This window comes from Myxocyprinus asiaticus, chromosome 25 (genome assembly GCF_019703515.2).
Source record: "Myxocyprinus asiaticus isolate MX2 ecotype Aquarium Trade chromosome 25, UBuf_Myxa_2, whole genome shotgun sequence".
In the NCBI taxonomy this organism is placed as follows: Eukaryota; Metazoa; Chordata; class Actinopteri; order Cypriniformes; family Catostomidae; genus Myxocyprinus; species Myxocyprinus asiaticus.
This window is the reverse complement of record NC_059368.1, coordinates 25466006-25479250: the sequence shown is the minus strand read 5'-3', so window position 1 is coordinate 25479250 and position 13245 is coordinate 25466006. Positions and strand designations below refer to the sequence as shown.

General features: G+C 39.8%; 2 protein-coding genes across 5 annotated transcripts in view; one reads left to right on the top strand and one right to left on the bottom strand.

The window, feature by feature from the left end:
• Positions 1 to 335: 335 nt before the first annotated feature.
• On the top strand, positions 336 to 1794 carry LOC127415984 (trans-L-3-hydroxyproline dehydratase-like). The gene is made up of 5 exons (XM_051655069.1): positions 336 to 554; positions 927 to 1045; positions 1194 to 1255; positions 1552 to 1628; positions 1777 to 1794. The coding sequence occupies exons 1-5, from the start codon at positions 336 to 338 to the stop codon at positions 1792 to 1794; spliced, it is 495 nt and encodes a 164-aa protein (XP_051511029.1).
• A 3490-nt stretch (positions 1795 to 5284) lies between these two features.
• Positions 5285 to 13245, bottom strand: part of daam1b (dishevelled associated activator of morphogenesis 1b) — a 119295-nt gene continuing 111334 nt past the window's right edge. For all 4 annotated transcript variants that reach the window (XM_051654603.1, XM_051654602.1, XM_051654605.1 and 1 more), the window contains 2 exons: positions 6828 to 6998; positions 5285 to 6674 (listed from right to left, as the gene is read on the bottom strand). In XM_051654603.1, coding sequence (XP_051510563.1) covers positions 6462 to 6674; positions 6828 to 6998 — 384 coding nt within the window. In that variant the 3' untranslated portion in view covers positions 5285 to 6461. The remainder of the gene's footprint in view (positions 6675 to 6827; positions 6999 to 13245) is intronic.

The following is a 13245-nucleotide window of genomic DNA, read 5'->3' as shown; positions in this document are numbered from 1 at the left end:
CCCTTGGCAATGCTATCATGTTGCTAGGCATTTCTAGCACTCTCTAGCATTTCTATCTAACAAGTTATGTCATTGCAAGTATGTGTTAGCATGTAGCTAGCCATTGCTATCATGTAGTTAGGTGTTGCTAACATGTTCTAGCATATAGTTAGGCAAAATAAACTTTTAATATGTAGCTAGGCATTACTAGCATGTTTTAGCATGTAGCTAAGAATTGCTAACATGTTTTAGAAATTTGGGGTCTCAGAATAATAATAATAATAATAATTAATAATAATAATAATAATAATAAGCTTAAATAGGAGATCAGTGAAAATGACAGATGAAAAGTCCATATGTCTTTGAAGGAACAGTTTAATTCTTTGTCGTCCTTTTTTTCTCTTGATGTAAATGTCTCTGTTGCAGGACATGGGTCCATCGTTGTGGATATAAGCTATGGTGAATCTCTTTATGCTTTTATGAGTGCTTACAAGTTCGGATTGGATGTCAGCAAGTCCCAAACCAGAGATTTAGTGGATGCAGCCACTGCTGTGACTAATGCTATGAAATTCCAGGTATTGAGCTGTGATCAAGTGAATCCATACCAGGATTGCATGCAATTTTAAATGTTTTTCTATTCACAAAGTTGAAATACTTAAGTGAAAATTTTGGCTGTAGTAATAGATTGTCTGTTGTCTCTGTTAGTTTGCCTTTACTGATTGTAAGCAGCAAATATTTGCCAAAGATTTGCGATAGAATTGTATGCCAGTAGTGGCAAAATGTTTTATTTGCACACATTAACTGCAAGTTTGCATTGCTTAAAAGAAAGAAACATAAACCTACCATATTTCGCATTATGTTCTCTTAGTACAATTTGCCTGTTATTATTATAATTTTATTTATTTAGCATTTACTCTGGATTGACTTTTGTAATGATCCTGTGATAGGTGACACTGCACCATCCTGTTAGTGAGGATATGGCCTTTCTCTATGGCACAATCCTTACTGATGGCAAAGATGCTTTCTCTGGAGAGCCCACTGCCAATGTGTGTTTGCTGACTCACAGGTAATGTACTGTACCTTTGTTGTCCGAACTGACACATGCACAGATTCTCTATACACAAGAAGTTTTGCACTTCAAGACTAATCACAATATGGAACCAACATTGGTTGATTATTACATTTACATGATAGAACTTTTTCTGTGTTGTCAGTTGGATAGAAGCCCAACTGGGTCAGGGGGTCACTGCTTGCGTTGCTCTTCAGTTCAATAAAGGCCTGATCAGGGGGCCTAGGTAGCTCAGCGAGTATTGACACTGACTACCACCCCTGGAGTCACGAGTTCGAATCCAGGGCGTGGTGAGTTGTGCATGGATGCCGCAGAGAATAGCATGAAACCTCCACACGTGCTACGTCTCTGTGGTAATTGATGATCTCAGATGCAGAGGCAACTGAGATTCATCCACTGCCACCCATATTGAGGCAAGTCACTACGCCACCACGAGGACTTAGAGCACATTGGGAATTGGACTTTCCAAATTGGGGAGAAAAGGGGAGAATAAATAAATAAAGGCCTGATCAGGCTGAACCAGACCAGAAGCTTCCAGAGTGGAGCTACAGGTTCAGTATTTACAGAAAAAGCAACAGAGGTACATGTACATTTTAATTTAGTGTAAATGGGTGATGGAAAACAGAGTTACAGTAAAAAGTGTTACATAATAATAGTTTTTACTAGAATTATGGTTTGTGTATTCTTGATTATTTAACAAAGTAAATTCAGCTTGTCTATTGTTAAAGGAGACCATGTGTGGGTAGTTCTGTGTGATCATGGAAGTCACAGGTCATGTTCACTACAGCAGAGTGGCCAGCTTCACTCAGGAGAGCAATGAACCCCTGAGTGGAGGCTTCCTTCTGTGTTGAGTCAGTTAAACAAGAAGTTACAACATAGATGTCTCCTTGAATGCAGGTACGGTGTTAGACTACAGTCTCTTGTGTGAGTTCAGGTATATTTACAAACTGTCTCATGAGAACAAGTGACTCTTCTGATGTAGATTCTTTGTAAATCATGACAACACATTCAAACATTGAAATAAATGCTGTCTGTGACTGTTGTGTGTCACAGAACTAGTAAACCAGCAAGTCTGTTCGATTTGATGTTCTAACGATTTCTTCTTTCTTAATGGCAGTTTCATAACAGTTTAGAATACATTATTTTAGCAATACAGATACATATATTGCATTTTATGTCAGTTTAAGTAAAAAAAAAATTAAATAGACCCTCTATTCATGTTGGTGTGATCTTTTAATTGTTAATTATAAACACTAGGGGGAAAATCGAATTACAAATTCCCCTGTAGAAACCGTACAGGGTGGCACAAGGCTTTCAATAGAATAAACTGACCTGGCAAATGTGTCATTACAGTGCATGATCATCAAACAAACGCCATTGTTTTAACCAGTGCTTTTGTTTGCCATTCATTATAGAGAGGCAAGTTAAACTGATCAGAATCAGAATGAGCTTTATTGCCAAGTGTTCTCACGTACACAAGGAATTTTTTGTGATTTTGGTGATAGGAGAAATAAGTGCACAAAGAACATAACAGTGAGACACAGAATATTAAACATGGTAAAATAGGACAAATAACAGAATGGCGTATGTACATGCAAGTGGTAATGCATGTGCAAGGTAGGGATATGTACAGTTATTGAATTAAATATGTGAATTTACATATGTACATGAGATATGTATTTACATTATTGCACTATGGGGGAGTCCTGAGGCAGTTTAATTGTTCATGAGGAAAATGGCCTGAGGGTAAAAACTGTTCTTTTGCCTGGATGTTCTGGTGATCAGTGCTCTGTAGGGCCGGCCAGAGGGCAACAGTTCAGAGAGGGAGTGGGCAGGGTGTGTGGGGTCCAGAGTGACTACCTGCACATTTCCTCACTTTGGAGACGTACAGGTCTTGGAGGGTGGGCAGGGGGGCACCAATAATCCTCCCGGCAGTCCTGACTGTCCGTTGTAGTTTCCTTCTGTCTGATTTGGTGGCTGAACTGAACCAAACCAGACAGTTATAGATGTACACAGGACAGACTCAATGATGCCCAAGTAGAACTATGTCAGCAGCTCCTGTGGCAGGTTGAACTTCCTCAGCTGGTGAAGGAAGTACAACCTCTGCTGAGCCTTCTTCACAATGGAGTATAAGTGGGTGTCCCACTTCAGGTCCTGAGAGATTATAGAGCCCAGGAACCTGAATGACTCCACTGCTGCCACAGTGCTGTTCATGATGGTAAGTCCACTTTCATCTCCACTGTTTTGAGCATGTTCAGCTCAAGGTTGTTGTGACCGCACCAGAAAGCCAGCTGATCAACCTCCCAACTGTATTCAGACTCGTCACCATCGCAGATGAGACCGATGACTGTGGTGTCATCTGCAAACTTCAGGAGCTTGACCGTGGGGTCCTTTGCAGTGCAGTCATTCGTGTACAGGGAGAAGAGCAGTGGAGAGAGAACACATCCCTGTGGAGTAGCAGTGCTAATAGTGAGGGTCCCGGATATGAGTTTCCCCAGTCTCACTAGCTGCTTCCTATCTGTCAGAAAGCTGGTGATCCATCGACAGATTGGGGTGGGCACAGAAAGCTTGGTCAGTTTGGTTGAGAGAAGATCAGGCATGATGGTATTGAAGGCTGAACTGAAGTCCACATATAGGATCCTTGCATAAGTGCCAGGTCTGTTGAGGTGTTGCAGGATATAATGCAGTCCCATATTGACAGCATCATCCATAGACCTGTTTGCTTGGTAAACAAACTAAAAGGGGTCCAGTGATGTCCTTCTGGTAGGCCAAATCCAGTCTCTCAAATGACTTCATGACCACAGAAGTGAGAATGACAGGTCTGTAGTCAATAAGTCCTGTGATTTGTTTTTTTTTTTTTGGGGGGTACCGGAATGAAGGTGTAGCATTGGAAGCAGCAGGGAACTTCACACTGCTCCAGTGATCTATTGAAGATCTGTGTGAAGATGGGGGCCAGTTGGTCAGCGCAGACTTTCAGACAGGCAGGTAAAAAACTGTCTGGGCCTGAAGCTTTCCTAGTCTTTTGTTTCCGAAAGACCCAGCACACATCCTCCTCACAAGTGAAGAGCGGGGGAGGGGTGTGAGACAGGGCTTTTCAAAGCTGCAAGTAAAACACATTCAGTTCATCAGCCATTAGTTGACTCTCTACAGAGCGAGGGGGAGGTGTCTTATATTTGATAATGATTATTAGGCCTTTCCACACAGATGCAGGATCGTTGGCTGAAAACTGTTTTTTCAGCTTTTAAGAGTATCTTCTTTTAGTCACTCTGATTTCCTTAGTAAGTGTGTTCCTGGCATGGTTGTACAATGTTTTATCCCCACTTCTGTAAGCATTCTCTTTGGCATGACGAAGCTGTCTGAGTTTTCCTGTAAATCTTGGTTTATTGTTATTAAATGATAAAAATGTCTAAGTAGGGATGCACATATCCTCACAGAAACTGATATATGATGTCACAGTATCTGTGAGCTTGTCCAGGTCTGTGGCTGCAGCCTCAAAAACACTCCAATCAGTGCAGTCAAAGCAGGCTTGTAGTTCCAGCTCTGCTTCATTGGTCCATCTCTTTACAGTCCTTACTAAAGGCTTTGCTGATTTTAGTTTCTGCTTGTAGGTTGGGAGAAAATGAACCAGCCAGTGGTCAGAGTGTCCTAAAGCTGCAAGTGGGATATAGATATACATTCTTTACAGTGCTGTAGCAGTGGACCAATTTGGTCATATTTCTTTCTCTGGTGGGGCATGTGATGTGTTGTTTTTGTATTTTGACAGTTCACAGGTGAGGCTAGCTTTATTAAAATCTCCCAGAATAATGATAAGAGAGTCTGGATGTTGTTGCTCCGTGTCTTTGATATGATCAACCAGCTGTTGCAATGCTGCATTCCAAACACTCACCAGAATAAACGAGGAAAACTCCCGCAGCGAGTAGAAAGGCTTACAGTTAATGAAGAGCGCCTCTAAATTAGGACAGCACACCTTCTTCAATACTGTTACATCTGTACACCAACTTTCGCTGATGTAAAAGCATGTTCCACCGCCTCTCGTTTTCCCTGATAACACTGCGATGCGATCCGCTCTGAACAGCTGAAAGCCCGGCAGATGTAATGTGCTCTCCGGGATGGCTTCATTCAGCCAGGTTTCCGTGAAACACAGAGTAAAATGATGGTGTAAAAAAAAAAATAAACAATAACAACAAAAAACAAACAGAACATTTCATTTTCTTCCATTTATTCTTATAAGATTCATCTTACAATCTTACAATGGAAGGCTGTATTTTCCTTAAATTATAAAAGTCCAATGGAGGTATCTTACATTGAAAAAAGGAAACTTTGTCACACCATAAAACTAGGCTACTGATAAAAAAAAATAAAATAAAAAAAAAAAAACCTGGAGAGACTCCAGTCAGGAAGGAAGAACAAAATGGAGGAGTATTGCCATTATTCATTTTAAATATAACTACATTTCACATGAAGAAGTCCTCAAACAGAGAGACCAACACTTGACATCAGGAACTGCATAGAATCTGTACAATGACCATCCACAGTGTTTAAGACAACATGGGCACCAGCGGCACACCTTTAAAAAGTCATTTCGAATTAGCTTGTACCGGATATCACAATGCAGTCATCTTCTAAAATGCCTTTTCTGAAATAAGCAACCCATAGCACTGGTTATTTATGACAGAAATATACCTTAAAAACACTCTTTATGTAACAATAAAAAGGGGGCAACCCACCCCCACCCCAAAGTTGTGCAGTTGCTGTACAGGTTTTCACAGACCTATATATAATAATGTTTAACTTTTTTCACTTGTCATTAAGCCTCTTTTAAATAACTATCCATTCTAACCTTTAATGAATCAGAAAAAAGCAAGAATTGGAATAGTTTGGAAATGGTTTACACTTCAGCATGTCAAGTGTCAAAGTAATGATGAAGTCAGTTTGATGATTAATTATTACTGTAAGAAAAAAAGGGGTTGACAACATTTGCTGTTTGCTCTACATTGACAAAGGAAAGTGGGCTCTTGACTCATATCCTGGCAATATCTGGCCTACCTGCAAGATTTGTCTGTTTATCATCCCAGTCTTTGTCCAGCACCAAGGCAACAAGCTCAGTGGAATTTATAGTTAAATTAGTTTCATTTGGCAACCACATTCTTAATTTTTGAGGGTCCTTTCTCTCTGAATTTAGACAGGTTCCATATTACAGTCACACAAGGTTTATGAAAAATGAACTGTCTTTGGGTAAACATGCTCTCTCTCTCTCACCCCAGGGAGTGTAGTGTTTAATCTGAGGTGAGGTACTAATGAGTATTCTGCAGACATTCACCACCAAAAGGCGGTTGTTTGGTTGTAATGAAGTGGATCCCAATAATATGCATATCAGTACTTAAGCTTGGTGGTTGGTCTGGTTGACTACTGTTCAAAAGTTAAGCTTGGTAATTGGACGCTCCCGGCCAGTGTCTGACGTCTGGCTGTTGATGCGTTTGCGATTGCGCTTCATCTTGGACAGATCTTTATCGAAAACCTCTCCAGAACGCAGAGCAGACACCAGGTCATCAAACTCGCCACCGTCGTCCTCTCCATTCTCTTTGGCCTTGCGAGCCTTCCTCTCTTTTTCCCGCTGTTCCTTGAGCTGAAAGACAAAAGAGAAGATTTGACAGTGAAAGAGGTTTTAGCACAGGGGAGAAGTATGAAGAGATTAATTATGGACCTCTTAAACAATTTCAGAGCACTTGAGGTTTCCTGCCCAAATTCAAAGCCTGTTGTTAAAGGTTCATAGACAGACCTGAGCCTCCATCCGTGCCCTGCGCTCTTCCTCCTCTTTGCGTCGACGCACATTCTCATTCTCCTGACGGGCCTCTGCAAAGGACTGCAAGAACTGGTCGAATATCCCAAAGAACTCATCAGGCTGCATCTTATTAGAGTCCTCACCAAAGTGCTTCACTGCTTTTAAGAACTGGAGAACATAAAACAATGGTCAAATGAAAGGCATTCCCTGCTTTCTTACCTTTCATAGTAATGGCATGAGCCACAGACATAAGACACAGTATAGGTAGGAGGAGACAAAAAGAATGGATGAAATTGTACTGCTTGATAAGGCAGCTGAAACAATCTTGACAAGGAGATTTTGAGATTTCTGTCTTCCCCCATTCAAGTAGAAAGCAGATGTACTTGTATGCCTGTTACCTACAGCTGAAGTCAGAAGTTTACATACACCTTAGCCAAATACATACATTCCTGACATTTAATCATAGAAAACATTCCCTGTCTTAGGTCAGTTAGGATCACTACTTTATTTTATGAATGTGAAATGTCAGAATTATAGAAGAGAGAATGATATATATCACATTCCCAGTGGGTCAGAAGTTTACATACACTTTGTTAGTATTTGGTATCATTGCCTTTAAATTGTTTAACTTGGGTCAGACATTTTGGGTAGCCTTCCACAAGCTTCTCACAATAAGTTGCAGGAATTTTGGCCCATTCCTCCTGACAGAACTGGTGTAACTGAGTCAGGTTTGTAGGCCTCCTTGCTCGCACACGCTTTTTCAGTTCTGCCCACAAATTTTCTATCGGATTGAGGTCAGGGCTTTGTGATGGCCACTCCAATACCTTGACTTTGTTGTCATTAAGCCATTTTGCCACAATTTTGGAGGTATGCTTGGGGTCATTGTCCATTTGGAAGACCCATTTGTGACCGAGCTTTAAAGGGGACCTATTATGCAAAATTCACTTTTACATGGTGTTTGAACATAAATGTGAGTCGGCAGTGTGTGTACACAACCACCCTACAATGTTAAAAGTCCAACCACTCCTCTTTCTTATATTTCTATTAATCAAAATCAGTGTCTCAAAATGACTAGTTTTCGTATCCGCTCTAAAGTGACGTCATTTTAGAGCAGGCCACGCCCACGACTGGTGACGGACTCCACACTATTATCATAGATCCTCCCCTGAGTGATCGACACACAGTCCACCATTTTTTTCCGCGCTGGAGCAGCTACAGTGAGAAGAATAATGTCTCAGCTTCGTAAGCATCATAAGTGTTCTGTTGTTGGCTGTAAAAGTGAACATAAGAGTCTTCATGTACTCCCAGCATCAGAGCCACTGAAGACGCAGTGGACAAGTTTTGTTTTTGAAGAAAATGTGCCCCAAAACATACCAAAATTTGTGTATGTTTGTGCAAATCATTTTACACCGGACTCCTTTGTGAATGAGGGTCAATATAAAGCAGGATTTTCAAAAAATGTGACTCAAGCATGGATCAGTGCCAACTGTTTGTGTGCCAGCTTTATATCCTGAAGATCTAAGTATCGCACTTTATATTTTGTGAATGTTTGCAAATTGCCTTTCCGAATGTGCTTGTTAGCTGATTCCACGGCTAATGCAGCTAAAGTTACCATTGTCTCTGATTGTATTCACGGAGACCAGAGCTATGTCATTATAGCTTGTTTGCACATGACATCACGTCACTGCATTGCTGTGGTGTGAAATGCAGATGGAGGGCAGAAAGTGATTTTCTACATAAGAAGCACTATCACAAACTCAAAATGCCTATGTTTTGTGTCGTTTACGGTTGCTCAAATCGATCAAACCGAGAAACAACAAGGAGCTTTTATCATGTAAAGGTACAGCCCTCTTCCGGAAAGGGGGCGGGGAGCAGCAGCTCATTTGCATTTAAAGAGACACACACGAAAACGGCGTGTTTTTGATTCCACCCAAAAAGAGGCATTTAGAACATGGTATAATAAATGATCCTTGGGGTATTTTGAGCTGAAACTTCACAGACACATTCTAGGGACACCTGAGACTTATATTACATCTTGTAAAAAGGGGCATAATAGGTCTCCTTTAACTTCCTGGCTGATGTCTTGAGATGTTGCTTCAATATATCCATATAATTTTCCTTCCTCATGATGCCATCTATTTTGTGAAGTGCACCAGTCCCTCCTCCTCACCCCCACAACATGATGCTGCCACCCCCATGCTTCATGGTTGGGATGGTGTTCTTCGACTTGCAAGCCTCACCCTTTTTCCTCCAAACATAATGATGGTCATTATGGCCAAACAGTTCAATTTTTGTTTCATTAGACCAGAGGACATTTCTCCAAAAAGTAAGATCTTTATCGCCAAGTGCACTTGCAAACTGTAGTCTGCGCTGAGTTTGAAGGAAGGCCTTAAAATAACATCCACAGGTACACCTCCAATTCAGTACACCTCCTATCAGAAGCTAATTGTCTAAAGGCTTGACATCATTTTCTGGAATTTTCCAAGCTGCTTAAAGACACAATTAACTTAGTGTATGTAAACTTCTGACCCACTGGAATTGTGATATAGTCAATTAAAAGTGAAACAATCTGTCTGTAAACAACTGTTGGAAAAATGACTCATGTAATGCACAAAGTAGATGTCCTAAATGACCTGCCAAAACTATAGTTTGCTAATATTAAATCTGTGGAGTGGTTAAAAAATGAGTTTTAATGACTTCAACCTTTAACTTTACATGGAAAATAGCTGCTCAGGTGGTGAATTTACAAAATGTAAAATGGTAGGGGAAGTGTTGCTTGTATTCATGAGGAAAGTGATACCTGATTGGACAATTTGGTAATATTCATCAGGAATGTTTGGAGAACCTATAACCAAACTAGGGCTGAGAAATGTAATGTGTTAAAAAATGAATACAGTTAATGCAGCATCCGTTTTTCTTTTACTTCCTGAAACTTCACACATTAGGAGAAAGTTGTCCCGAGTTGTTCCTGCACTTTTGTACAATTGGTGAAACTTCCTCTATGTTTTCCCCCACTGTCTGTTGCTAACATTGGCATATTTAAATTTTCAGGTAGTACACGCTCGACTCAATCTGCCCATTTGATCCTATTATTTAAAAAAAATTAACCCTATCTGCAAAAAAAAAAAAAAAAAAAATGTAAATAATTAAAATAAATGATGACTAACCAATTTTTTGCAAGTTCTTTGAGACAAATTATAAAGCATATATATTTATGATGATTTTTCTAATATCTGTTGTAATGTATTATGTACCATAATTTAATCGTGATTAATCACAGAATTTGAAGTGATTCTCAGCCCTAAACAAAACCCTACCTCTAAACCTAACACTAACAAATCACGTAGCGCCTTGAAAGCCAAAGTCCCTCTCAAGGCAAGTCAGTCCACTCAGCGGCCATCTTTGGAACGGTCCTGGGCTTGCTGGGCAGCTATTTTCAATGTAAACAAGCGGCATAAAAGTACAGCTCCTGTCTACTTGAATGGAAAAAGACCGAATATCTCCACAACGGTTGGTCAATATTGTGATCAAAGAACATATTTCAAATTAGCAGTGCAATCTGACAACAATAGCGATGTTTCCATCAATGTTTTTTTATGCACATTTTGGGATATTGCATAAAAACTGCTGGATGGAAAAAAATCTCCAAAATGCGCATACAAAATGTATCCGCTCGCTTGTGGTGGATACATTTTTTATTCGATAATAAAAAATATGCATAAACTATGATGTGAACACATTTACCGAATAAACCCCTGTTGAATTTAGTATGAATACAAGCTACGCATCAAAAAAGTCATGTGACTGAATAACTCGTTCATAACTGGACTAACTAGCGGACCAGGTTCAGTGCTTTGGTCATCCTGAAATAACGGTGTCTAGAAAATCCAAAGCCTGCAAAGAGTTTGCAGAGCAAATAAGTCGAAAACAAACTTGAACTGTGCCAAAGAGTAGGTTTATTGACACTTTTGAAAAATATCTATTAGATCCACACGGTAAAGTCATATGTCACAGTGTTTTATCTGTGTGCTCTTAACCATGAGTATATTATTAATAAAAGATTCACAGTGACGATTTCGTTCTTTTGAACATATAGGATGGAATCGTGGGTTTATTCGCACATTGTTTTTGCGATATTATGTTTTTTTGCATAAATCAGATTCACAACTTGGATGGAAACATAGCTAATGGTATCATAAATTGTGCTTCTTTAGCTCCGATCATGCTAAAGCCCACTATTTTTCAGTTTGGTTCAGCTGATGCATATGCACTTTCTCGAGTTGACTAATAGGTGATGTCTGATGTCTCTTTTACCTGTAAGACAGGACTTCCTTAAATATGTTGAGTGTTCCAATTTCTCCCATTTATATTAATACTAGTGGTCCGTCATGGGCTAAATAGTCTCTAGCCTTACTCATAAGTATGAATGTCTCTTCACCTGCCATCCTATGTTTCAGTAATTTTCGCTTAAGGCCATTACAAAGATGGTCGCCAAGTGAACTTGCTTGCCTTAAATAAAATTGCTCTTTAATATTTATCTCACTCTCAACATTTATTCAACATACAAAATCGCAAACAATGTGACAACCTTCACCTTTAAATTTTAGGCCACATCCTCACTAATGCATTTTTGGTTGTAAACCATTTGATTTTGCTATGTTTAGACCTCTCATTCACACTGGAACAGCATCTTCCTCTACCGAAGACTTTCGAAAATGCTGTCTAGTACTGTATACTTAAGGTATTAGTGTGGACGTGGCCTTACACGCAAAGCAAGAGTTGTTCTTTACTTGTTATGCAGACAGTCCCATAACAAACTATGGGAGTCTAACAAACTTCTAGTAAATGAACTGTATGACGCACTGCTAGTTATACGAGAACCGGTAGCCAAGCATAAAGTTGTCTTTGATAACCCAGATCTCTCCACTGACTGATTACAGCCTAAACACAGGGGATTGGAGTCTTGCCATGGCACTTCTGCTGCCTCGTGCCGTCTCACCACAGGGGAGGAGGCCTAGCCTCCCCGCAATACCTTTGATGTGCCTTTATCATTGCCATATGGAACAGCTCCTCTGTGGGGCTGTATGTGCCTGAGCCAAGGGGCATATGTTTATTTCTCTTTTTCCCTGCTTTTCTTATCTGTCTTTGACATCAGACTGGAGGCCAACATAGGTTAGGCGTCTCAGAAGAATTTGTGTGTCAGGATAGGTCAAAAGGGATGATCAGTGATTAACTGGACATCCAACAAATGACTAGTTGGTAATTGAGGTCCATTAGAAGTATTTATAGAACTTGTGTTATATTTTTTTAGTTTCTATTTTTTAGCGATGTCTTTGCCACTGCGCCACAACTAGTGTTTTTTTTAGTGTCTTGCACCACAGCCATAGTGTTTTTAAGATTCAGTGTCAAGTAAAAATAATTCCACTTTTAAAAACAGTAAACTTTTTTTGTTTTTAGTTTTATATTTTTAGTGATGTCTGGCCGCTGAGTTTAAACTCTTTTTTTCTCTGGATTTGCACTGTTTTTTTGAGCATCCTGCATCATGGCCTTTGCATTTTTAAGATGTTGTGTCAAGTAAAAATATTTCTCAAGTGCTCTGTATTGTGTTCTATTTCATTGCGCTACATTTAAACCTCCTAAGAAACACATCCAATCAGGGTCAGGTGAACCAAATCTAGCCTAATTAAACAGGGCTTCTTTAAAGGAATGATTCACCAAAAAATTATATTTCTCTTATAATTTACCCTTATGCCGTCTCAAACTTGTAGGACTTTCTTTCTTCTTCGGAACACAAAGAGAGATTTTTTTTTAAGGATATATGATGTGTCTTATTTGTCCATACAATACAAGATTATGGGGACCATGTCTTCTGAAGCGATACGATCAAGAATCTGTCCAAAATGTAACTCCTTTTTCACTATAAATCTTGACATCTGCAGTCAAGATTTGTCCCCTTGACGTATGCAGTCCTTGGCGTGATCATGAGAGATGCTCGATTACGCAAGTGGTTTAATCCTTGTCTTCTGAAGCGATTCAATTGGTTTTGGGTGTGAAACGTATGCATCAAGCGCTCAGCTTACGTTTCTCACCCAAAACAAATTGTATCACTTCAGAAGACATTAATTAAATCACTCAAGTCGTATGGATTACCTTTATAATGTCTTTATGCCCTTTTTGGAGCTTAAAAGTTTTGATTCACATTGACTTGCATTGTATGGACAAACAAACATATTATACTGTATATCCTTCAAAAATCTTTGTGTTCCGCATAAGAAAGAACATCATTGGAGATTGAAATTGCATTAAGGGGGTCGCACACTGGACGCATCTGGCGGACGACATGGCGCGTTCTAAAATTCAAAACAACCATTTTCAATGAAGGTACGCACACTGCCGCCGCCACTCGGTGTCTGTT

Excerpts from the sequence above, each read along its gene's own strand:
- LOC127415984 (XM_051655069.1), top strand. The coding sequence starts at position 336 with ATGTCTTTGAAGGAACAGTTTAATTCTTTGTCGTCCTTTTTTTCTCTT. Across the intron at positions 555-926 it reads CTAATGCTATGAAATTCCAG|GTGACACTGCACCATCCTGT; the intron begins GTATTGAGCTGT and ends ATCCTGTGATAG. Across the intron at positions 1,046-1,193 it reads GTGTGTTTGCTGACTCACAG|TTGGATAGAAGCCCAACTGG; the intron begins GTAATGTACTGT and ends CTGTGTTGTCAG.